The sequence below is a fragment of the Nylanderia fulva genome, unplaced genomic scaffold (assembly GCF_048542155.1).
Source record: "Nylanderia fulva isolate GAGA-0341 unplaced genomic scaffold, ASM4854215v1 Scaffold2, whole genome shotgun sequence".
Taxonomy (NCBI): Eukaryota; Metazoa; Arthropoda; class Insecta; order Hymenoptera; family Formicidae; genus Nylanderia; species Nylanderia fulva.
Genome location: NW_028190263.1, coordinates 7,382,311 through 7,408,344, shown reverse-complemented (window position 1 = coordinate 7,408,344; position 26,034 = coordinate 7,382,311). Strand labels below are relative to the sequence as shown.

At 34.2% G+C, this 26,034-nt stretch overlaps 3 protein-coding genes across 4 annotated transcripts in view; 1 reads left to right on the top strand and 2 right to left on the bottom strand.

Annotated features, from left to right (window-relative positions):
* Window positions 1-15,573, top strand: part of cue (Low-density lipoprotein receptor repeat domain-containing protein cueball) — a 69,389-nt gene extending 53,816 nt beyond the window's left edge. The window contains exons 1-7 of one of the 2 annotated variants that reach the window (XM_029318544.2): window positions 1,623-1,902; window positions 5,629-5,841; window positions 6,537-6,726; window positions 7,959-8,576; window positions 8,814-9,128; window positions 9,435-9,711; window positions 11,253-15,573. In XM_029318544.2, coding sequence (XP_029174377.1) covers window positions 1,818-1,902; window positions 5,629-5,841; window positions 6,537-6,726; window positions 7,959-8,576; window positions 8,814-9,128; window positions 9,435-9,711; window positions 11,253-11,357 — 1,803 coding nt within the window. In that variant the 5' untranslated portion in view covers window positions 1,623-1,817 and the 3' untranslated portion in view covers window positions 11,358-15,573. Of the gene's footprint in view, window positions 1-1,622; window positions 1,903-5,628; window positions 5,842-6,536; window positions 6,727-7,958; window positions 8,577-8,813; window positions 9,129-9,434; window positions 9,712-11,252 lie in introns of those variants that run through there. The other variant, XM_029318542.2, reaches the window with a different exon arrangement.
* LOC114942868 (inositol-tetrakisphosphate 1-kinase) lies at window positions 15,555-17,850 on the bottom strand. The gene is made up of 5 exons (XM_029318341.2): window positions 17,309-17,850; window positions 16,834-16,932; window positions 16,632-16,773; window positions 16,418-16,554; window positions 15,555-16,346 (listed from the first exon to the last, which is right to left on the bottom strand). Exons 1-5 carry the CDS (start codon window positions 17,417-17,419, stop codon window positions 15,771-15,773), a joined length of 1,065 nt encoding a protein of 354 aa, XP_029174174.2. The 5' UTR covers window positions 17,420-17,850; the 3' UTR covers window positions 15,555-15,770.
* Window positions 17,851-18,326: 476 nt separating this feature from the next.
* LOC114942857 (uncharacterized) overlaps window positions 18,327-26,034 on the bottom strand; it is a 72,219-nt gene continuing 64,511 nt past the window's right edge. Inside the window, exons 5-10 of the mRNA XM_085482120.1 lie at window positions 23,231-23,474; window positions 22,987-23,153; window positions 19,203-22,427; window positions 19,074-19,110; window positions 18,590-18,781; window positions 18,327-18,513 (exon numbers count right to left, since the gene is read on the bottom strand). Of these exons, the coding sequence (XP_085338246.1) occupies window positions 18,484-18,513; window positions 18,590-18,781; window positions 19,074-19,110; window positions 19,203-22,427; window positions 22,987-23,153; window positions 23,231-23,474 (3,895 nt within the window). The 3' untranslated portion in view covers window positions 18,327-18,483. The remainder of the gene's footprint in view (window positions 18,514-18,589; window positions 18,782-19,073; window positions 19,111-19,202; window positions 22,428-22,986; window positions 23,154-23,230; window positions 23,475-26,034) is intronic.

The window sequence follows — 26,034 nt, the reverse complement described above, 5'->3', positions numbered from 1 at the left end:
AACTTATATATTTATGTATAATGTCATTTTTTGTGCTATTCTTTATATTTAATTATGATTCATTCTATTTAAAAAATTTTTATTTTTCAAGCATACGTGGGATTTAAAAGTCATTGCGACTTGTTGAGGAAGAAGGAAAACACTTGCTATATATTAAAGTAACTGTAAATATAATAACAGATAAATATTTTGAAATCAAATTCGTTTAAAAAAAGAAACGTATATTGTGAAAGATATGAAATAGTTTTCCTTATTTCTAATAACAAACATTTTCTTATCACAATTACGTTGTTAAGCGCGATAAAATTTAATGGATATTTAATATGCATTGATCAAGTTTAATCAAACGCGCAGCAATAATTAACGATTAAAGCACGTGATATGGGGAAATTCGCCGAATGACCTTATGATCCATACAGTTCATTCGATTCAGAGCACAGTATATAGAACGTTATTATAATCCGCGACTGATTAAATCGACAATTTATATTGGACTGCAAATCAGTTAATCGTAAAAAGAGAGCAAAGAGGAAAAAATGAACACAGAATAAACTTTTTAAAAAGATTAAATCCCAATTTATCTTTGTCGCAATTACAAAAACAAAATCTCAAATAAATCCGTACTTATCGCACAAGTAAAGTTCAAAATAAAGTCAACCCATCTGTTTCAAGAATATATCGCTCATTTGCTGCAACAATAACATAACTCAAAAATTGTAATTTTTTAGGAGATACACGGAGAGAATCTTCTCTTAGAATTTACTCTGAAAATCCTGGAAATCGTGAGACAATATTGAAAGAATTTTATGAGAGTTTCTCTGATTAATATTTACCACAATAAGATATCAAATATGTTCGATTAATTTTATAATAACTTTATAGAAGAGATTTATAAGAAAAACTCTTATAAATCTCTTCTAGTATATTTTCAAGGTAAATTCTAAGAAAACATTTTCTCTGTGTATGATTTAATAATAGTACAACCATTCTCCCTGTACTAATAATTCAAGAAGGACGATTTTTTGCGTTATATCATCGTTGTACCAAATACGCGGATATATAATTACGATGAAAATTACGCGTGCGGGTTGTTATAATTACATTTACGGAGATAATTTTCTCTTAGAATTTACCCTGAAAATTGTGATAACCAAATATTCATTTGATATAAGAAAATCCTTTTCAAAACATAAATATTTATTCGTTTTAAATAAATGATTTATTAGACAGTGTAGAAATAAATATTTATCAATTTAATAATTTGTTTTTCAGTGTATTAATATTTTCTATTGTGATAAATATTAATCAGAGAAACTCTTATAAAATTCTTCCAATACCGCTTCACGATTATTCGGCAACTTTTTTTTAGTGTATTAATATTTTTTATAAGTAATGTGATAAATATAAATCAACATAAAATTCTTCCAATACCGCCCTACGATTCCCATGATTTTTACGAGATAAATTCGAAAAAAAATCTCTCAGTGTATAAAAGCAGCAACAATAAGAGAGACTGAATAAATTCGAAATGACACTCTGCTCTTTATTGGGATGAAATGCCGCCCACCGAGTGTCCACGACCCACACGCGGCGCTTCGGCGCAGCGCGACAGGGCGCTTTAGCGAGTCGCGCGAGCCGCCTCATCACATCACTCGCGATCAGTTCGCGTACGGCCGCCGCGGCGTGAGGACGTGTTTTTGGCACGCGTGGAAGAAAAAAGAACGATTCATCCCCTTGGTCCATCCCGCCTAATCGTTCGCTCGTCCTCCCCGTTCCCACTTTGATTTGCCCGCGCGAATGCCAGCTGATCCCCAGTCATGATCCGCACCGAGACACGATACCTCCTGCCGAGAATTCTTCTATCATGCGTCCTCGTGGTCGCGGCGTACGCCAGATCCTGGGGTAAGTTTATGAGAGAAAGATATATGACAGACACGTGTTTAAGGGCGCGCTCGTTAATTTCGGGCCTCCCTTAATGACACGTAGCGCGCCGGGCGAGCAGCCGATTATTTCGGAGCGCGGACACAGAGAAACACCGGCGGCCGTCCGTGTCCGTGTGCGCGTCCGTGTGTACGCGTAAGCGTGTGTCGGTGCACGAGGCGCCGACTCCATTCACCCACGGCCGCTCGTCACGTACGCCACTCGGTTCGCGCTCGGCGGTTTTTTTTTCTTTTACGCGCGCATCTGATCACGCACGAAAGCTGAATGAAACGTCGCCGCGAACGACCTTACGCGCTATCATTAATATATCGCCGATCATTCGCCCGTTATGATTTGTCATTCTCCCGCGTCCCTATACCTGAATTTATGTAACAAATGTCAGCCACCGAAGGTGACGATTTGCGCGCGCGAACGCAATTGCATACGCATACTTTAATAGAAAACGGGAGCAGGCAGACGATACCCATCGAAGAAAATCATTCTTGTTCTTCCGATGATGTCGCGGGTCGTGAACATTTGTATTTCGAGGCAATTATTTCGCGGTCACGTCTAAGGTCGCGCGTTTTCACTCATTGTTGGCGCAAAATATGAAATTGCATGATATTCATTTGTGGCGAAAGAAGTATGAAATTGTTGGCACCTTGAGTCGCTTCCTGGTTTACGCGATGTATCAGAGAAAAAGAGAGAGCGTACTTAATGAAATCAATTGGGACGCTTAAAAATCCGCAGTCGATAGTTCGTTCCTCGTCTCGATTTATTAACACGCATTAAATAATTGGGAGTATAATCGATGTATTGTAATATATCGGAATGTTGACGCTAATCAGACGCCTCGGAAAAGCTAATAAATCTATAGTCAAAGATCAAAGTATCGTATTTAGAGCACGATAAGAAATAATATTACATAATCGGGGGAAGAACTATTTATCGGTGCAATTTGTTAGACAATCGTAAACTTTTCTAGATAATGCTGATTTGTATCAAATCACTCTGGATGTTTATATACAGTATGCTAAATTACTCAGCAGAAAGTTATAACTAGTATTATAGACATAATAATAAACATCTCGTAGACTCTTGAATCTAACCGATAATTTAATAGAAACATCAAAGGAGCATCATCATGCCACGAAATTTATACCTATCTTTTAGCGATTACACAATCTTTGAATCCGCGCCATATATGTGTATCTGAATATTAATAATATTAATAAATATTATATATAAAAGATACGTCAAAAAATTCTCGAAGCTTTTAGAAGAAAAGTAAACAAAAATTGCATCGCAACAATCAAGTTTTTATTTATATACGCAGATCACGTGTGCAATCGCATGAAAAATCGCGTATGAATAAACTAGCGCGAACTCGATTTCCATAAAGTTGCCTTCGCATCTCTCTCTCTCTTGCGTTTGTTTTGTTCGAGAAAAATGCGTTCTTTTTTTCTTGCGTAAATGTATTGCTCACAGAAAGTATCGCTTTCGGTTAAAAAGAACACATTGTGTAAACACGGATTTATATACCGTTTAGTTCGGAAGTTTTAAAGAAGTCGATACATATATGATTACTTAACATATATTGTTACTTAAAATATTATCTCGCGACGAGTTTTTTGTCCTTGCTGCGAACATAAAAAAAGAGGTGTACTATAACCCGGAATAAATAAGCTCTGTTAATTATATTTGTACAACTTTGTTATCATATATTCCACTTATTATTAATCGAACAAACAATATAAAACACATAATAATTTCGATAATAGAAGATATATTTTTACATCACATATACGTTGTTTAATAGTATCACGTGCCATATCTGATCGAATAAATAATATATAGTAGATGTTGTAAGAGCTCATTTCCATTAATGCTTGACCAATATTTCTGATGCATAATTCTGATACATATGAAATTATTGTAAAGAAAAAAAATAAAACTATCTGATTTACCACAACTTAATCAAAGTTTTTATGTCGAATTTTTTTTACAAAAAAAAAATTTACACTTTCTTTTTTTTAGTTTACTTCAGGAAACGTAAAAAGACATCTGCCTCTTTAATGTTAATAAATTGTATCGTGATATTGTGTATATTATTGCGCCAGCTATTCAAACGCATACACTTTATCAGTCAAGACTCGATAAATAAATTATTCAACACTGTGACAGATCGCTAGAACGTTCTTCGTTTCGTAATAACTGATTATAACATAATCTCATTGTGTATCTGCTTGTGGCCAGTCATCTCGAAAATAAAATCAGATAATACTGTTAAAAATTGAGATAAATCTACACTGAAAAAAAAATTTGTTAACTCGACTAAATTTTTCAACTAAATTACTATTTTGTTAATTGAACATATATTAGTATTTAAGTCTCAAATATATCGTTTTATGAAATTTAATGTTGTATTTAATTTTAATATTCTTCTATGTTTTATTAACAAAATAGTTATTTGAAAGGTTTAGTTAGGTTAACAATTTTTTTCAGTGTAATTAGGTAATCGTTCGATCTGGTTTATGTCGATGCGATAATTTTAGTATATACAAATCGTACAATTAATATTTTCTTCAATAATTTGAAATTTCTGCGATGCTCCCGCAATCTCTCACAATTATAGTGCGCGATCTTTCATAATCATAGTGTTTCTCTGATTACAATTCATAGGAAGATCGACAAACCGTAAATGTGCTTCGTAATGCAACGAAAATTACATATATATTTCGACTAAAGCAAAAATATGTAGTTAAGATACTTTATCGCACAGTACGCTTATACGTGAATGCAACGAATATTGAAGAAGTCGTTTCACGTGTCGTTTATCTTACTCATTAATTCTACCACGGTCATCAATTGTAATTATACAACCTTACTCAATTCAGTGTGTCTCTTTCCATTTCATTAAGAATCTATTTGCGGGGTTTCTCATTTTTACGTCATAAATACGTACGTCAGATACATTAATTACAATAATCAATACATAAGCATTTTAACGCTAAATATAAACATAAAAAATATCAAAATTTAGTTATTTTTCTGCAAGATAAAAATTTTATTCTATACGTTATTAGAATACCTGAAAAATATGTTTAATAATAAAAATTAAATTTGTAATTACATTACATTAAAATATTATTTTATTTCTGAAAAGAATATACATGTTGATTTACAAATAGATATATCAAAGCTTAAAGTATCACACGTAAAGCACAAATTCTCAAGTGACGCGACGTGCGACCGTAGCTCCTTTAGACTCGGCGTAAAAGTTTCATTGCCAAGAGATATTTTTCATTTTTTAAATAAGTATCATTGATAATCTTGAGTGTTGCGAAATGTGTATGTAATGTAATATAATTAGATTACTTTCCGACTAATCAATGATAAAGAATTCAAGAGCGACTTTGTAGATTAGACTACGATAACGATTTATGCAATCCTTTTGCACGTATACATAAATGTATATGAAACTACGTAATATAAAAAAATAAATTATAGTTATTATTCTTTTAATTTTTTTTATCGACACAATCTAATTATTATACAGATCTTGATTTACACAGAGTACTTTGCGTTACTCAATATTTTCAGGTAGCAGTTTTAATTTTTTTGATTTAGAAAAATCAGGTTGGCCAACTAAAACTAGATGCTAAATTGTTCTTTAACGGTTCTCTGACCGTTCTCTTCTTTTTGCAGACTTGGCCGTGGTAATCGGCAGCGAAATCGACTTTTTCGTGCGGAACGGTTCGCGCACGGGTCACGCTAACATCGCAGAAGCTGTCGCCCTGACCGGAGTAACATACGATGATACCACTCGAACGATGTATTTGTCTGACTTAAGGAACAACGTGTCCATATTCAGTAACGATCTCACGGAAAAAAATTTCACTTCAACCCCCTTACTTAAGAGTAAGTAGAGAAAACATGTAAATTGGATTTTTCAATTTTAGTAAATCAAGTCCGATAAAATAGCTTTGCAGATATTTTAAAAATTAAATAAATTAATTTAAGAAAATAAATTAAAAATCAAGGTAAAAATTAGCTTCTTCTTTTCTCTTTACGATAAGTTGTGAGTTACAAAGAAATTCAAAATTGGAATAGATAAAATAGAAAAAATAAAAGAATTATATTTATAGATATACATTATAAATATACAGATAATGTAAATAAATTATAACGTCAAGGGAAAATACGAAAATTCAGACAAATATAATTTTTGCATACGAATGTCAATGAAGGACTTTTGCTTGATAAGATGTATTTATAGAAACATAAATCTCGCGACGTATTTCATATAAAGATAATTTAACTATAAACCGGTTTTATTGATGAAAAATTTTTTCGAATATATCGTAAATCAAAGAAATCTTTCACAATAAATTCTTCATTTATTTTATATCATTATCATTAAGTATAGATATCGCGATCCTTTCTTCTCTTTCAGAAAGAACATAATCTTTCACTAAAATGTCATTACAAAAATAAATTATAAATATACCATGGCATTAAAAAATTTTTATGCGCTTTTTTCTCTTCGCTTATCTACTATGAAATGTAATATGACGTAATATAATGAATTGCGTATATGTAATTAAATTGTGTAGAAGAGAACGGAATGCACATCATGGGGATCGTTTTCGACACCTCGTCGCGAACTTTATTCTGGGTCGATACCTTGAAGGAGATCATTGGCAAGATGGAGGTGCCGTTAAACGACGAACCAAGTAATCCTATCATTTTGCACAATCTCACTGGAAATAGTCCATGTGGCATCGCTCTCGATGTGTGTAACAGGTGTGCCATTTATGATATTCTACTTTATGCAGATTTCTCTTCTGATCGCATCTGTACGATCTAGAAATATATTACGAGCATTAAAATAGACATCGCGAATCATAATAAAAATATCTCTTTAAATAAAAATGATAAAAATAATAAAGAAAAGGATAAAAATATGTCCATTGATTTTGTTATATTTGGAATCTCGTGTCTAATTTTTAGAAGTCAATTTAGTAACATTCGATGTATCACATAAACATATTACACAGTAAAGTAAAATAAAAGCATTATTTAACATTATGTATTTAAATCGGCGCAAATAAAAAAAAAGAAAAGAAAAGGAGCAAAATGCATGTGAAGGATTGATTTTACATATGGATTGCTTTCACGGCAATTTTTTATACATTAATCCATTTTGCATTGTCATCGAAATATTGAGACTATGAAAAAAAAAAATAAAAGCAAAGCTGAAAATGAGCTTAAAAAGTGAAAGATCACATACAAATATTTCGATTACTTATACTCATCATTTTGCATTGACAATGCAATTTCATGTGTAAGAAGATATTTCCTCTAAATTCTACCGTTATAGAAAATTATTTTTATTAAAAAAAATGTATATATATAAAGAAACTATTTTTAATTATTTCTAAAAAACAGTTGGTCACAACAAATTAAAAATGTTTAAAATTAATTTATTCCTGACGCGTGAATTTTTAAAATATTCTTTCGTGTTAATAACTTTTGTGTTAATCTATTTATATAAATTAAATAAATTTGTTTATTTAGATAAATTTATTTATAACTTATCGATACGAAATATATATATATATATATATATATATATATATTTTTTTTTTATCGTGTGTTTTGCTTCGAATTATTATTTCAATATAGAATTTATATAAATTAAATAAATTTGTTTATTTAGATAAATTTATTTATAACTTATTGATGCGAAATATATATATATATATATATATATATATATGTTTTTTTTTTATTGTGTTTTGCTTCGAATTATTATTTCAATATAGAATTTATATAAATTAAATAAATTTGTTTATTTAGATAAATTTATTTATAACTTATCGATACGAAATATATATATATATATATATATTTTTTTTTTATCGTGTGTTTTGCTTCGAATTATTATTTCAATATAGAATTTTTTCGCAAAAAAAGGAGAAAAGAAAGAGAAACAGATGAAAAATCGATAATAAGCTCAACGATTTTTTCCACAGCTTCATATACTGGGCGAATAGCAACACTACGAATCCCAGTATCGAGCGTTCTAATCTCGACGGGAGCGATCGGACAATCGTCGTCAAGGAAAATTTGTATGAACCCCTGGCCGTGGCAATCGATCACGCGCAGCAAAAGTTATATTGGATCGATGACGTCGAGGGAATTCATTTCAAGATCGAGCGCAGCAACTTAGACGGCAGCGAGCGGGAATTGCTGGTCCTCAACAAGCACCAGCAGCCGATCTACCTCGCGGTGGACAACGAATCGGTGTACTGGTCCGATTGGGTGCACAGAGCGGTCTGGAGCATGCCGAAGAACGTCAAAGTCGGAGATTACCCGACCAAGTTCAAATCGTACTACGAGTCTAAGAAGGATGCCAATCCGGCCGGCATCGTTACGCGGGACAACGTCGGCAAGATTGATTGCGCGGCAGTCTTCTCGATGTTAGAGAAAAGGAGGAATTTGTCGGAGCCCGTTTCACGACCGTCAGCCGAGACATTCAATAATTTAACTACCAGCACGGAGGAATCGGATTTGACCACCGAGAGCTCCAAAAACTGCCTAAACAATGGCCATCTGAACAAAACAGACGGCACGTGTCGATGCAAACCAGGGTAAGTGACAGTAACAAGTAGTTTAATACAGCGTGTGAGCAGACTATTGAAAAAAAAAATAAATGTTACAGTATAACAAATTTAAAAAAATATATACTTTTTATATATTATGATAAACATTGTTTTCATATTAAAATAGGAATACTAGTTCAAAGCACATACGTTTAAGGTTTATTCAAGCAGGTAGATATTTCCATAGTACTATAGTAATTCGCAAAAGCCACATAATCCTTACAGGTTCATCGGACCCTTTTGTGAAATTTCGATTTGTCACAATTACTGCCTTCACGGTAAATGCATTATAAATCAGCGCGGACTTCCCGAATGCGAGTGTACGGACACATTTAGCGGCACTCGATGCGAGAAGGACGTTTGCGACGATTACTGCCTATTCGACGGCCAGTGTTCCGTCCAAAATGGAAGGCCGTTCTGTAGCTGTAAATATTCCAAAGGGACTCGATGCGAAGAGTTGAACGACATCGCGCAAATTTGCACCAATTATTGCGCGAGCAATCGCAGCGAATCACCCAATATTAGTGTGGTGTTGTGCAGGTACGCAGATGCTTCATTAAAAACAAGATTTCGTAATTACAACCAATTAGTATTTAATAATTTCGTGCGTAACATTTTCGGTAATATTTTGATATTTAATGTAACGTTATCAGAGAATAGACAGAAATAATTACAGGGACAAAATATGAAAAAAATTATATATAATTATTTTAACAGTAATGAATAATATGAATGTTTAAGGAATTATTTCTGTTCACAAAAACTGTGTATATGTTATAATACGATTTTACAGTAATCTATGTATAAATGCAATATAGAAATATCAATGTTATTTTGTATGAACAGGTGTACGGACTCTAATCAAACGGCCGAAAGACTTACGTTCAATGACAATTTCCAAAGTGACATCTTGCTACCAATATTTGCAGCCCTCACTGCTACGTTTCTTCTAGTGATTGCTGGACTTAGTTACTATGTGAATAAATTACGAAGGCGACCGCGTATCAAGAGACATTATGTGGTCAGTAAAGGCGTGATGCCGCTCACATCTCGACCACAAATGCCGGACAATCAGTGCGAAATTACCATAGAAAATTGCTGCAACATGAATATCTGCGAAACTGTGAGTGAAATGTCATCTAAATAAGACCGCTCGAAGTCGATAGTGAATTATCGCCTCCACTTTGCTGACACTAAAGTAACTTGAGACCAAATCTTGCAAAGCGCATAATTTTCACGCATCGCGCTCGCACTTTGCCTTGAACGCAAAATCATTATTCTTCGCAATCAGCTCTCATCCTCTTATAATTATCTACATAATGATTAATTAAAAGAAATTTTATTTGCTTTAACCGATAAGAAAACGCGATCGCATTCAATCATGCATTAACTCTGCATTTAAAAAATATAATCAAATATTTATTTCTCATAATTGCTTTCACTTAAGGTACCTTTTTTACAGATTCTTTTTTTAGCGCTTGAAAAAGATATTAAACTTAATTTACATACATATATTATAAGTTACTTTTTTTTAAGTAATTAGCATTATCGGTATTTAATAATTGTCTTACTAAAAGAACGTTTTTTAAAAATGACGATTCTTATTACAAATTAGTATTGTGTACTAGTATTAAATTAAACTTTTGTAATTTATTTATTATATATATATATATTTATTATATAAATTATTTAAATAATGTGCTTTCTTATTTTATATTCATTTTTTACAAAATTAGTGATGCGAGAATTATCTCATAAACACCCCCTCGCAATAGACTTTATATCTATTATACATATATATTTATTTTATATATATATATATATATATATATATATATTGTATTATGTTTTTAAATAATTGATTTTATAATTATATTGTTTTTAATTTTATTAGTTTTATACATTTTTTTACATCAAAGTTCATATCGCAAATAAACGTATGTTTATCAGCATCTTCTATATAGAGAGAATTATCTGAAAACATTTTTATAGTCTCGTTATCACATTTTATAAACACATTTTACAAATATATCAATTTTATAAATACATTTACATGTAAAAATTTCTCAAAATTTATTTTGTTGATAGAAAAAAAGTCAATATCGAACGGTCTGTTATCTTAAACAACTTAAAGAGAGTGCTAAAATAGATTATTAATCTCCGACAGTTTTATGAGCGCCGCTAATGTGTTCACGCGATTTCTATTGCAATGTCAACGATCGAATTATACTAAGATTGATTTGTTTTGTCTGTTATTTCCACATCATGCCCGTGTCGGTTCATTCATTTAGCAATCGGTTAATAAATGAGGTCGTGGGGATGGTCAGCGACCATTCATATGATTAATTATGTGTGATAATGTCAGTAATTACAGTTTTGTTTTTGCATACAATTCGGGGTCAAAAATTATTTTTGATAGACAGACGAGACGATTATTAATAAAACTTTCTACAAAAAGACATCTATAGAGAATAAATATATTTTATTTTATAACTATTTATGATATGTCACAATATTAATTCAATTTTGGCAAGAAAGCACTTTAGCGCCAGAGTATATCTAAATTCAGATAGAAACAATAATAAATTCATTTCAATTTTTGCAAAACAGAAAAATTTGATAGCCACAAGATAGATAATGGGACAATTTCGTTCTCTTTTGCAGCCGTGTTTCGAACCGAAATTACGAACCGGGATGCCAACATGCAATAGTACGAAAAAAGAAGAGAAGAATTCCTTGTTGGATAATATGGAGGGTAATTTGTGCTAGCACAGACTACTCGTCTCGTCTCGTCGTATGAAATGGCGAAAATTCTGCACGAGCTCTGCGCCGCGTCGGAGAATGCGTTGTATTCGTGGGGATTGTTCCATACTGTCTGTACATACTGCGGCGGCGAATTTAAGTATTGTTGTTAAGTTTGTAAACATCCATGTTTACGAGATACGCGCTGTGTCGGCAATTGATTTTGCTCCATCGTGAAACATGAAGCCAAAGGTCTTTTTTAGAAAGTCCTATATTTCTTAGTACGTCATACGCGCTAGGGCTGTGTTTTAGAATCATTTTCTCGCTTAAGTAGTTAAACTCATCATTTGATCTTGTTAGACGCTTGTCCTAGAAGATACGAAACGCGAACTGGTTTTGTTTTGCCAAATCTATCAGATGCAAACGCTCGTGACTGCGCACAAACAACATTGACATTTTAGATAAACGACGCGAGGTATGTATTTATGGAGATTTTATATAATGGAGGATTAAAATAATAATATTACCAATATGATGAGATACAATATTTCTCCATTATTAATATCTGCATAACATATATATATATATATATATAATGATAGTAAAATCATATTTATTTTTAAAATATTATTGCAGACGATTTTTAAGTAACAAACATTTCAATAATGAGATACATAACAAGTAACGCTATATATATATATATATATATATATATATATATACAATATATATATCTGTAGTTTCGTAAAACTGTAACTCGTCAAGAAAAAAAAAGGCACACATATACCTACAGGAATCTATTCGAGCAAACAAAAGACATGTACACAATATACTTACGAATCTTTTTCAATAATGCATCAATAGGTACCTGCCAAACAACATAACTCAGGCTCTAATATGAAAATTTTTACATTTTCACATTTTATTCTGTTCATTTCTCTTATGCAATCAAGACGAGGACTCTGAGCTGAAACAAATTGAAAAAAGCAAAACAAAGAAAAGGAAAAAGTATAGTTATCGCAGTCACGGGGTGCATAAAAGTTGCCTTAAGCGATAATTCTAATCGTTGCTCAAAGTACTATGGAGTACATTCCTGAATTAAGAAAATTTAGATCGCGATGTGGCGCGTCACAAAGATAAATAGTTTTCTTATAACATTTTCTGACTGAGCCATCCGTCATCAGGCTTTACATAAGTATGTTTATGTGTAACGGGACTATATCATTAATTTAATCATTATATCAGGACGTAATTTGATGTAATTCCATCGTCATTCTTGTAGTCTTATTTTGGCGCACACACTTTCATAATAATATAATCGCGCGAAGGCTTTTATATCTTAGCAAAAGCTTCTAATTCCATTCTTCAATTAACGAATTCTCATACTTAATTATATCCTATCATATTTCATTTCTCTTCTCATACTGTGAGTACAATACATGCATATAACGTTCATGAAAAACTCGAGTTGGATTGTGCTTTTATGCACCGAAATATCTTGAATGTGAATCCGTACCGTAATCGGACATTAGTTGTCTTAATCTAACTCGAGGATCGTTATCACTAAACATTCATAATAGTGATATGTAAAATTTATATCGCATGTCTCTAGGCAACTAAATACATAATATATGTATACACATGCTACATTATGAGATGTATACTATAGATAAAATAGGGAAAAACATTCAGAGTTATATACAACGGATATGAATGATCCTCACACTGTTAAATACCGAAATATATATAGATATATATCTCCCAGTGATACATTACACTGCAGATCTGTGCATATTATGCAAGAAGTTTCCGATGTATTTATATATACCAATAATGTCCGTGATCTCGGTTCATCTATTTTTGAGGATCATCCATTTTTAAACATAGAATATTGTTTGAAGATACCTGTAGCGTTTATATTGCAGAACAATACTTTGTTTACTTAATTTCAAAAACTTTTGTTCTGTGCAACGCAAAGCCAATTTTTAAGTCTTCTTCTTTTCTTCCAATTTTTTATTCCATACCAAAACATTTTATTGAATTTTTTATTGTATTCAATTATAATAATGCGCATATAAAGTGACATGCGATATGAGAATAGTGTACTTGTATACGTTAAAAATGAATTTTATTTTTTGTTATTCTGTTCGTAAGGCAGATAATCCTAAATTTTATTTTTAAAATGTCTATATCTGAAGAAATCGATCATAACAGTAATTAGCGGTAACTTAAAAAGTTACTTAAAGCGTATAATTTTTATGCACACAATTATTTTTTTTTTTTTTAATAGTAGTAATAACAAGAGTACAATTATTGGTTTACTAGAATTGTCACATCGAATTAAGTTATATAATTAAGACAGATTATACAAAGCATTATATATAGAAAGAAACCTATTTTAATTCTAACCACGTCATAAAGCGGCAAACCAATGATTACCGTGTTGTTCATTAATATTGTTTATAGAATTTATGTTATTCTTTAATAATACGGAATAATGTTCCTGTCGTCGTGACAACACAAATTATTCGCAATACATGACGATACTTTCTGTTCCTGTATACGATAGATGCTACTTAAATTGTCAACTTTTGCTTTTTAAATCTAATGTATAATTTTATATACGAAGGATTTGCGACATATTTGTCCCCGATTATTATTATTAATATTATTATATATCTATATATACATATTAAATATAAATATAATATATATTTATATGTATATATATGAAAGAGTTGCGCGATACGTACCGACATGTTGTGTTTGGAAGGTAGCCCTCTCCCGCACACTCATCCTCAGAGAAGGGATAGTGGATTTATGGTGAAAGGGTTATATTCCTGAAAAAAAAACTAAAACCATAATGATGCACGGTATGCAATACGTTTTTATTATTATTTGTATCTTGTTATAAATTAAGATATAAATTTTGCTACTTTATTTTTTTTCAAAGCAATTTTTTTATATAGAAATTCAAAAATTTACTGTGTTTATCTTAACTATGTACTTAAACACCCTAAATTGTACTTAAATTGTGTGATTAAATAATTAGATTCTTTAACATTATTAAATATGATTTCAAGAACACAACATATTACATACTTTGCATCTCTTTACAATGATTATAACGCTGGTTGCTATATTGTATACAGATAAAATTGAAAATAAAATGGATTATCTCTTATTACTGATGTTCTTAATTTATATATCTTATTGGGATTAATGTATAATTTCAAAAAAAATATATTTAAGAATAATATTGGATAATCTTTTTTAATGTCGATGCAAATCTCGTATTCAACTTTTTTTCTGCTGATGATTTATAAACGAGGATTGAAGCAAGAATTGAAGATATATGTACCTTTCAATATTCAGAAAAAATCGACAAAGTTACCAGACCATATTTCGACAAAAGTACAAAAGTTTGCTGCAAAATCCAATATTTAAATTCTTTCAAATCATATTCTCCTAATAAATCAGAGTTAGCTACTGAATTTAAATATGTACTTTCAGTTTAATTTACTTTTTGTGTCGAAATATATTATTTCCTAATAACTTTCGATTTTTCAGAGTTGATGCAAAAAATATGAAAATTTAATATACAGAAAAAAGAGAGAAGATATACTATTTTATCAAGATTAATTAAATTCCAAATTGTCATAATTTTTTTTTCCATTTCTGTACAATTTATTCATATAAAATATATGTACATATAAATAAGTAAATTGATTAATATCAGACTCTATATTATACAATAACCGAATAAAATATGTATGTATATTTTACAAGAATCACCGAACTTATTATTAATATTTCGAGTGTTTAGAATCAATCGATATAACTGTGATAAAAACAATGAAAATGATATTGCAATAGTTTCTAATGGGGAAATTAATCAAATTTGTAAAAAAACATAACAATTATTATTATGTAATCGTTTGAAAATATCGTATTATACTATCACAATTACTCCGATTGTTTCTACTAATCTTATATTCGTTCGCGCACATTTTTCATTATGTATATTTTTAATATCTTCAACAGTTCACAGGCATATATAACGTTGTCGCAGAAATGCAAAATTGTATACACATAAAACGTACAAAATATCTTCCCTGGCAGTCATGAGTCATTATATTGTACTGTAGAATTTATTACAAAATACAAAATATAGGATTTGAATTCGCAAACAAATGCAATAAAATTTCATATCGCTACGAAATAAACAATGTGCCAAACAAGATTTATTGTACCAAAATTTAATATCAAAATTACATTTAATAGATGAAATCGGAAAAATGTTTAAAATGGCTTAATATTTTATTTCTTTTAAAAAAATGTATGGACGAAATCATAATGCGTACAAGATACTGAGCTACCATCGTAATTAATTCTAACAGCTTAGTTTCGCCCAAACTTAATACATTGTCCATCACATATTTATTTTGTGGATTTTCTCTTTTCATCACTTTCAAAACCAGAATCTAGATCATCGCTTTGACATTTTTTCAACGTACAACCTTTAAAATTTTGTCTGCAAGAGCCTTGTTTTACCAACAATTTTTTAATGCTATCTATTAAATGCTCGAAAAAATTCGGATAGCCGTCGTATCCAGGAAAAACATTAACATCTATAATCGCATATTTTCCAGTATGATTCTCGATTACAACATCTATTCCAACTAGAATGAGCTGAAATATTTCTTGAATATTTTTTACAATCTTTTCAAAAATTTGATAATTTGGCTTTACAGTTAAAGGAATGTCATCTTCGGACAATATCGACCACTTAGATCTACTCCCACTTTTCGATATATCGTGCGAATCGAAAAATATTGTACTTAACGAATTACAGTCTTCTTGGTAAAAGTTTTTGAAGCTAGGACGCTCAACTACGTGAAAACGGTCGCCTACGACGAATAACTTATACAAAATAGCATTATGATTGATGAAGTCCTGAGCAACGCAAGGTAGTTGACAGTCTTTCAAATCCCTTTCGTTGAAGATTATCATCATCTGAAATTAGATACCAGGTAATTTTTTCAAATCTTGACTCTCGCATGCTTAGTTTCACGCAAAATGTATACCTTATGCGCGTCGCTTGAACCGTATGCAATAAGTGGCTTACAGACAAATGGATATTTAATATTACGCTTTTTTAATGTCGATGCTACTTCGTGAACATTTTTGCTTTTGATTTCCACAAAGTTAGGAGTAAATACATCTGAAAAAGAATAAATTGATGTAAAATATATGATTGTTTTGCAACAAATATTATGTAACAGATTGTAAACTATGTACCTTTAAACTGAATGCCCTCCTGTATAAACTCGTAAGATTTACATCGATTGCGTAAATTTCTAATATTGTCCAGAGGGTCGATAACAATCAAATCTGGGTGTTTGGCAATGTACTCTTGCAGTCGCAAAACAATATCTTCAGCCTATAAAAATATAAGATAAGATCAGTGATAAGGTAAACATCGTTATAAGTATTGCCATACATTTTTATCACCACTTTCTGCATGCGATTGTGTATCTGTCAGTTTGTGTAGAAAAACATGTAATGGTCCCTGATTTTCAAGGCTCGAACTCACATCAATCTGAAACAGATTACAAATTTCAAGATATAAGAAATATCTTTTGATCTGACCTGAAGACACACTTATGTAGAAATGATGCAATTTTTGCAAAATATATTGTACAAAGAACAAAGTATTTTAGAATGCATTTCGCAAGCAGAGCAAAAGATACAACATGGCATGAAGAATCATTTCCTTCATTACAATTATTCGTAATTACGAGATCGAAATCGGTCTCGCCTACTCGAGCACATCCTTGAATTTCTATTCCATGATGTATCTTCAGATTACAAAGGAAAATTACTTTCCAACCGTACACATAACCTCTCATCCGCGCAGCATATTTTTCTGAACTTCGTAGGAATGGAATTTCAATCTGTCATCGGGGAGAGCTTACCATTTTCAAGCGAAATCCCTCGGACTCGCAGACATCCTCGAAATCGGTCCAATTGAACTTGAGCCGTTTCTTCTCGGGCACCCAGTAACCGATGACACACTTGTCGCACATTTTGCCCCGGTCGTTGATCGCGTCTCGCGTCACTCGTTCGAAAATTTGACAGATCGGCGATCCTCTCCGGCCTCGTGGCACTATTTAAACGATCCCCGGCGAATCGATCTCATTTTTGCGCAGCGTGTCACGTACGCGGTTATGTCTCATGCCGCATTCAAAACGCCGTGTTTCGCGCCGTAGCTTCGCCTCGCCTTCTCCGATTTTACGTTCCTTCGTCGCGAGACTCGCGGCCGCTCGAACGCGAAAAACCGGCGCCGAAAGAAGTGACAGAGATATTCGCTCGCGCAATTCGCTCCTCGCGTTCCGCGTCACGTTTCGTCTACGCGTTACTGATCCTATTGTTTACTTTCCAGAGCGCACACGTTGAACACGCCGCCGGAAGTTATATATTCTTTATCGGCCGCGCGCGTGATCGGCTAAGTAAATACGTGACCGACAAATACGAGGATGACTAATTATTAATAAACGTTAGTAATCGTGTTTACGAGAAATGTCATAGATATTTATCAAGTGGGGATAGAAAAATATTTTCTCGAATCTTTATATTCAATGACTTCAGATAACTTTATTAAACTTTTCTTTTTTTTTATTATTAATTGCAAAGTATTATTAAAATTTGATTAGAGTAATTAATTTTAATTTTATATGTATATGTATATGCTATTATTTTTGACAATTTTACTTTCTGCAGAAAAGTAAAATAATATAAATACACGAGCGATTATAATATATAATTTATAGAAAAGACAAAAAATATTATGCAAACAAAAGTATATATAAATATATTTAATTATAAATTATATTAATTATTAACCATACGATTTAAAATTGAAAAAGAAATTTCTTTTGTATCATTTTATAAAACATATACATATTATATGAAGATGTAATAAGAAAATGTTCATCAACATAGATTGTTTTTTATTATAATGTAAATTTTATCATATTGAAATATAATTTATTATTTACAATTAATGTATTTATATTTAATTTATTGTTTATATTATATATATATATATTAAAATATATATCACGATGCGTCTCGACGAATATATTTCTCTTTAAATACATCCGGAACTTTCTAGTAAAGACTGCAAGAGAAAAATATAATTATTTAAAATATTGCTGATATCTCTCTTCCTCTGTCCTCTTCGCATATATACTTACTATCGTAGAGTTGTTTAAAGACGTTAGCATACTCCTGGTGACGAGAATCGTCGCACTGCTATCACGATCTATCGAATTATCCGAGATTAATTCGCGTTTCTTCAAAACTCTCACTTCCCCGAGAGAATAGGAACACGAACTTGGCATATATAATTCTCCCTCGGAATGAGACGTCTCCGATGAGGTTTCCATCTAAAATCGCAAACGGAATCAATTATTAGTATAATGTCTACTAATTACACGTTATTTTATTTTTATTTTTTATCGTTTGAATTATTATTCAAACAGAAATAAAAATTATACAATAAAATGTGTGCAATTAGGGCAAGTGTCCTTTTCTTATATTAATTAATGTAATAAACTAATTTAATTGCGTTACTATATCAATTATATGTAATGAGAAAGAGAAGACAGCGGAATTTTTTTCTATACACATTTCTCTCTTTCTCTCTCATTATATTTTATAATAAAAAATTGAACTTACTCTCTTTGGATTTGCACTAAACGCACCATTGGTGGATCTAAAAATAATACGTGGTTAAGAGATTATATAATAGATGATTGCAAAATGAACGCAGCATTAAATTGTTAACAATATTCTCGTTGTATTCACCTGTTATCGTAATCTAACAGTATACTACTAACACTGGAATTAGAGTTAGATAAGATATCTATTCTTTGCTCTTGCAATGTCAAGTCATTCGATTGCTCTTCATCGTTGTTTTTTATATTTTTCAGAAACCTCGTGACTTCAGTTCCATTTCTACGATCATCGACCGTCATCGATTTGTCATCGTTTTTCCTATCCTTTATCAAATCATTTTCTCCAACAGTGATATTTGGTTTGATGTTGTGCGACGCGACTTCCTTTAACAATGATTTGCCATTTTTCGCGCTCGACAACGAAGCGTTATCTCGCAGAGAAGCCGAGCAGGAATTCGCAACAAGATCGACCTTCTCCTTAACTACGGAATGTCGCGAGTTGATCATTGATTTACATTCCTCAATTGCGCATAAAGCTTCGATATCTTCCTTCGCCGGCGAATGCGCGAGATTAACATCTTCCTTCTTCGGAGTTTCAATAGATTCAGCAGACTTCGCATCCAAATTAATTCCCTCCATCATCTCCAAAATCTTTGCAGGTACAATATTTTCATTCACTGACGTATTACCTCGCGTTTCTTCAATTGTAATTTCTTTCACAGCTTCTTGAACATCGCTCGATTCATTCCCGACTGGTCTCTCGTTAGTCGCATCGTCCTCTTGATTTTTCGTGGATTCCGCGATCTTGATATCTAGATCTTCAGCTTCCATCGTGCATCCTTCGTTCGATTTTGCGGATACAGTCTTAGGTGGGGAATTCTTACAAGGGAGTGCGTCATCATCGCTGCGAATATCGGAGATCTGCTTCAATGATTCCGCCTCCGAGTAGGAGATTCCCTTGCTGTGATTATTTTTAGAACTCTGAGCGGACTCGAGAGGATGAAGAGAAGCCGCGTCCTCTCTCGTTCCTCGACACGCGGAGGAATCGCGGGAAAGTTCATCGGGCTTGTCGTGAGATTTTTCGGCAATTTGCTCGACCAGTTGATCTTTCACTCGAGGAATCGATCCTTCTATCGCGGTCGCGACCAAAGTTTCGTCAGCATTAATCTTATCTAGCTCGCTAATGTTCCTAGAGTCTCCAATGGACTCTTTCGTTTCTGGTTCCGGTTGAACTTCGATCAGGATATTCTTCAGGATGTCCAGGGTCTCCGCCTCGCGTTTCGCGTTCCGCATATTATCCAGGAATTTTTGCACCGCAACAGGATCCATCGCAGATTCCTTCAAGGCATTCGCGACTTTGTTCTCGACGCTCTGCTTCTCATCCTGAAGAAAATAAGCGACGAACCGATCAGCGGCTTCGGACGTATCTTTTCGGGGGATCTGGGTGAAAATGTGATCAAATTCCTTGCGAGAGCAATCGATCTCGGACGACCTCTTTACAGCCTTTACAGATTTTAGGACAAGTCGTCCCGCATCCCCATGACGATTGTCTCGAGGAATCTGCTTCTTCTCGCACGTCTGGGTTTCTGTTCGCGTGCTGGAGAACGCGGGAACCATGTTGGAGAACGTGGTGACGTCTGATTTGTACGACGACGATTCCGATAGATGCGTTTCTAATCTCGGTTGTTGAACTTTATCGCGAGAAGACTTTATCTCCGAACCGTAACTCGTGTCCGATCCGGGAAACACGCTGGATTCCATAGAATTTTTCGAATACTTGCTACGAGAGTCACTTTCCTTCGTGAAACCCGATGACTCCATCCCTATCGTGTCCGTTTTCCGCATATTTGTGTCGGTTCGCTTCTCTGATGGAACACAGGAGACGGTCAAGTCCGCATTTTTCAGCTCAGTCTCGATATTCGACTCCTTCGATGATAGTTGGAGAACTTTATCAGCTGACGATTCATGGTGGAATTCCCCGGATGTTTGCTTCTCTTCATTTCCGCACGTCGCGAAATCGAGTCGGGATAATAATTCCCCGAAGGTTTGGGTCGCGTGAACGACACGCTCGATTTTCTTATCGTTGGAGAGCAAAATTAGATCCAAGTCGTTGAGACGTGGTCGGTACAAATCGACCTCGTTCAAAATGTCTTTTATTGGAAAATCGTGTATGCAGTTTGAAACGAAAGACCGATGATGTGTATCCTCGACAGCGACATCGCACAGCTCATCTTGTCCATTATGGCTGTCGAATGTATTTGAAAAGCGTTCATCAATCTGCGTCCGACGTGATCTCGAATTTTCCACCGCTCGATAAGCTTGCTCGATATTTCCGAGACGAGGAAACTCTGCTTTCCTCGAAGTGTCATTATCGGGCAGTGGTTTTGATCGATCGCTTTGGTTCTTCATCGGCATTCCATTCATAGCACTCTCCTCGTTTCGCAGATAAGCCTGACAATCAACATCGAACATTCTTCCTCCTTCCGGGTTCGTTTCATCGCGGGAGATAATTTTGACTTGAGCTTCATCTTGCGATCTTTCACGATCGGCCCCCGAATTTTCAATCACGACCGGATTTATCGCCTCTCGATTTGTTTCCAAACTTTCAGACATTCTCGTATCCCTGGTATCGGTTTCTCTCTTCTCTTCTCCGTTGATGCAACTTCGAACTTGAGACTTGGAAGGTTCGAGTCTCTCTCGATTGGAATCTCCCTTTTCCGAGACAATCGTCGTCGCGCAAACCCTTGTCGCTTCGGTTTCCGGGACTGGTTCCTGGCGTCGCGACGTATCTAATCTCACGCGAAGCGTCTTCTTGGGTGCTCCGGATCTTTTCCGGGACTCCTCCTTATCCGCGGACGTGACGGGACTTTCGGAGGAGCGACGCAGAACGTAAGTAGCCGTGTTCGCGCGACACCAGGACGAATCCGGCGAGATGTGCACGTCCTCCAGGTCCTGCCTCGTCAATTCCCGGTCGACGATGTGCAGCGAGGGTCCAATCTGGATTTCGCACGCGTTCTCTCGCGCACGAACGAGCTCGCGTTCACCGGCTGAAGACGATGACGACGACGACGAGGAGTCGTCGCCTCTCGATGGCCCTCCGGTAGGCGAGGCACGTTCGCTTCCGTATTCCAGGTACCGATCCCCACGTTGCCTTCTTCGCGACATCCGAAATTTAGGCGCCGACAAATCGACCCGGCGAACGGTAATTTGCGGAGATCGATTCTCCGAAGGTGCGCTCGTCGTCCTCTCGTTCCCCTCCGATCTCGAGCTGCTTGTCTCATAAAACTTGGATGCCACCAGCTCACGAATGTACAGCAGCTCCTCCGTCTCGTCGTCCAACGGCGGCTCCGAACATCTAAAGCATGATAGTACAGAATGCAAAAAGATCCTTTCTATAGCGGTGTATCTAAATGAGTGCACCAAATTTTAGATGATTCTTTGTGGAAAATTAAGAGTTTCTTATATAACAGTTCTGATAAATAATCAAATAGGGATTGTTAGTTTCATCCTCTTATAACGATACAGGAAGATCGAAAAGATATTAATAAATATCCTTTTTATTAATGTTGAAAATGGATCCAAGTTTTATTTTTTTAATTTGCCTGAAATTTGAGAAAAGAATAAAAACAAATGGAAATTTCGCTAATTAGGATGGTTTTCAGTTATAGCTTCCTCATAGAGGAAACTTAACTTGCTCATTGCTTGATCACAATTTAATTTTACTTATTAGGAAAGTTTATAAATTATGGCAATGTGCAAGTTACACTGTAAAAAAATTCAGTAAATTATGTAACACGAAATATAAAATATGCAAATAATGTGTGAGAATTTGCAAAAAGGAACTAACAAGTTCTTTAGAGAGAATATTATTCAAATATTAATTATTGAGTCTAAATTAAGATTGCTATACTTACGTATTTCTATTCCGTCGCACAGAATCCAGACTTGACATTGCGCAGACTTCCATGAGTTGTATCTTTGCATTGTTAATAATCTTCTCGGCGTTCTCGAGCGCAGTCGACGTTTCCGGACTTAAGACAGGATCGGATTGCACTTCCACCGATCGATTTTTGGGCTGCATCTAACAATATATTTAACATTTAAATTGTAAAATAAAACGAGTAAATGTGAAAAATTAAGAAAAATCGTTTAGTGTACCATTTTCTCGTCGCTTTTTTCTCTCATAGGAGATTCTCTGTTGCTTGTACAAGCTTTATTCTTGATTACCAATCTTTTAGATACGGCAATTGGAATATGTCGATTCTCGTCTGTGATATTGCCATCTTTCTTGCGCGATACATTCTCTTCTTGTTTGCAATAACACGTGCGAACGGAAGTCATCTCTTCTGGAGATGTGGAGCAGATTCCGTTCTTGCACGATTCCGGATAACTCGAATTTTCTCTGCAACAGATACAGGAATATTCCATCATTATGGATCATTCTAATTTTGTTATTACAATTATAAAAATTAATAAAAATAAATTAAAAAATTATTCAAAAATCAAATATCTTTAAATATAATGAATTATCTCTTTTAAAAACAAAAAATCAGCTTAATTTAATTTTTACGGTAAATGATTAAGGAAAAATGAAAAATCCAAATATATATGTATGTGTGTATTTGCAGTTCGCGTATCCTTTATGTTCTCTCTTTCAAAGCCTGCGGGGTATAAAATTTAAAAAAATTGGATTACCTCGCTGTAATAGTAATCGGTATAATTGACTTTCTTGCCACGTGTTACGTTAGTGGAAAATAAAAAATAATATAATCGTTCCTTCGTACACGAGTCATCGCGATAAAAAATTAACAGCTAAATATCTATACATAGAGATCTGACAATGTTGGTCGTGCGCTTTAAAATATGCATCAATTGGCAAGTTCGATGTGCGTCCTTGGATGTGACATGCACGTGGCTCTTAATCCCAATTATAACAGACAAACAACGATGTGATTACGTTAAAAGGATCGCAGATCGTCTCACGTGCAACCAGCGAACCGATGCACTTTCAGCATCATGGCAAAAACGAAACGTTAAAGTTTCCAATGATATACACACGTATGAGCTCACTCGTTTTCCCCCTTTTTTCCTTTATCAAGGCTCAATTAATATATATCATATCTTTGTTTCAATAGAAAAATTTTTTTTTTAATATTTGCAGTTTGATTTCGCATTTATAAGGTTGATAAATTATCATACAAGAATATTTTTTTATTTTTGTTATCTTTATTAATTATTGCACAGAGACACCTTTCTCTTATTGTTAGAATTTACCCTGATAATCATGGTATAGTGGTAGGACAATATTTATAGAAGAATTTTATAAAAGTTTCTCTGATTAATATTTATCACAAATCACAATAAAAATATTAATATCTATCACAATAAGATATAAAATATGTTTGATTAATTTTACAATTAATATTTTTTATTGTGCTAAATATTAATCAGAGAAACTCTTATAAAATACCATATTGTCCCATGATTACTATGATTTTTAGAGATATAGAATTCAAAAAGAAAATTCTCTCCGTGTATTATATATATATATATATATAAATCTATATATAAATATATATAATATATAAAAATAAATGTAAAATAATATATAAAGGTAATGTAAAAAAATGAATAAATATAAAAATCCTTCTTTTTCATAATCCGCGATATCGATATCTCGTACAGCTCGAAAAGCTATATAGCTCAGATAGAGAGAACGTTGGCGTTATGTTCGCAGAGGCGAGGGTTCAAGGACCGGCGATAATGAAGCTCCACATCTCTCTCTCTTTCCCTCCGAGAGGCGGGGGTGGTCGACCACCCTCACTCCCTTTCCAACTCTTTCTCGACTGAAAATCAAGCCGTTCTCCCGCGCGCTACGTTCAGCTACGTCGTCGAACCTTCCGCGATCCCGGCCGGCTGCAACTGGCGCGTCTCTTCTATAGGCAATGCTATCGATCCTTAAAGGGGAGACCCCAAATCGTCCCGGAAGGCGACCAGGAAAGTTTGAGGGTGTCGTGACCACTTTCCGTTCTCATTTTTTCTCTTTGTTAAATCAATTAAATTACTTTCGCCATCTGTTTCCAACCCTTAACATCACGCGAAGGAAAGAGGATTCCGATCTCGGTCGAAGAATCTTGATAAAAAAAATAATAAATAATGACGTGACTCGAGGAAGGGAACGAGGGCTGTCTTTCCGATAGCGCTCGTAGCGTTTGACCTGTGAATAATACGCCGGCGCTTTTTGCTGCGCGATTAACTCGCGCGTGAATATTCGCGTTATACACGGATGACCGTTCCCCGGTTCATCCCCCATGCGTCATCGCGCGAGTTGCAAACCCCCGGGGGGTTGCAACAACCAGCAGCACCTCGGGCGCGTTCACGAGGAAAATCCGGTGGCATTTTTTCCAAGAAAATGTCGCAACGCCGAGGCGAGTTCACCCGGTCGCTTTGACGCTAATTTAGCGAAAGGCCGAACGGATGCGATCGGACGTCGAATGACGTCAGCGGCATCCTCCGCGCTCGCTCTGCGAAACGCGCGCGTATTTCCCAAGGAGCTCGGCCGCTTTAACGCGCCTCCCTCAGCCGCTCGAGGATCAATAACAGTACGTCAAAGGTACGTAATACGCGACGCTCTTTAAAGACGATGGACCGGTTCACCGCGTCGACCGTGTCACGACCGCTTGTCAACCCGATCGAAGATTCGCGAACCTCTCGCATTTTTAGACAACTTCGTGGAACAATTTTATTTCACATATATACAATTTTTTTTTTTTTTTTTTTTACATTCTCGTCTCGTATAAATTTATTTCTCGCTCGCGTTTACTTTTCGTAAATATTTTTCGTTCGTGACTGGATAAAAGAAGCCTCCGAGTTTGAGAGTCAATGGGTATGAACACAATCTCCGGGACGTGACCTGGAGGAATTTACTACACAACGGTTCGGAACGTGCCTGATTTTCTCGC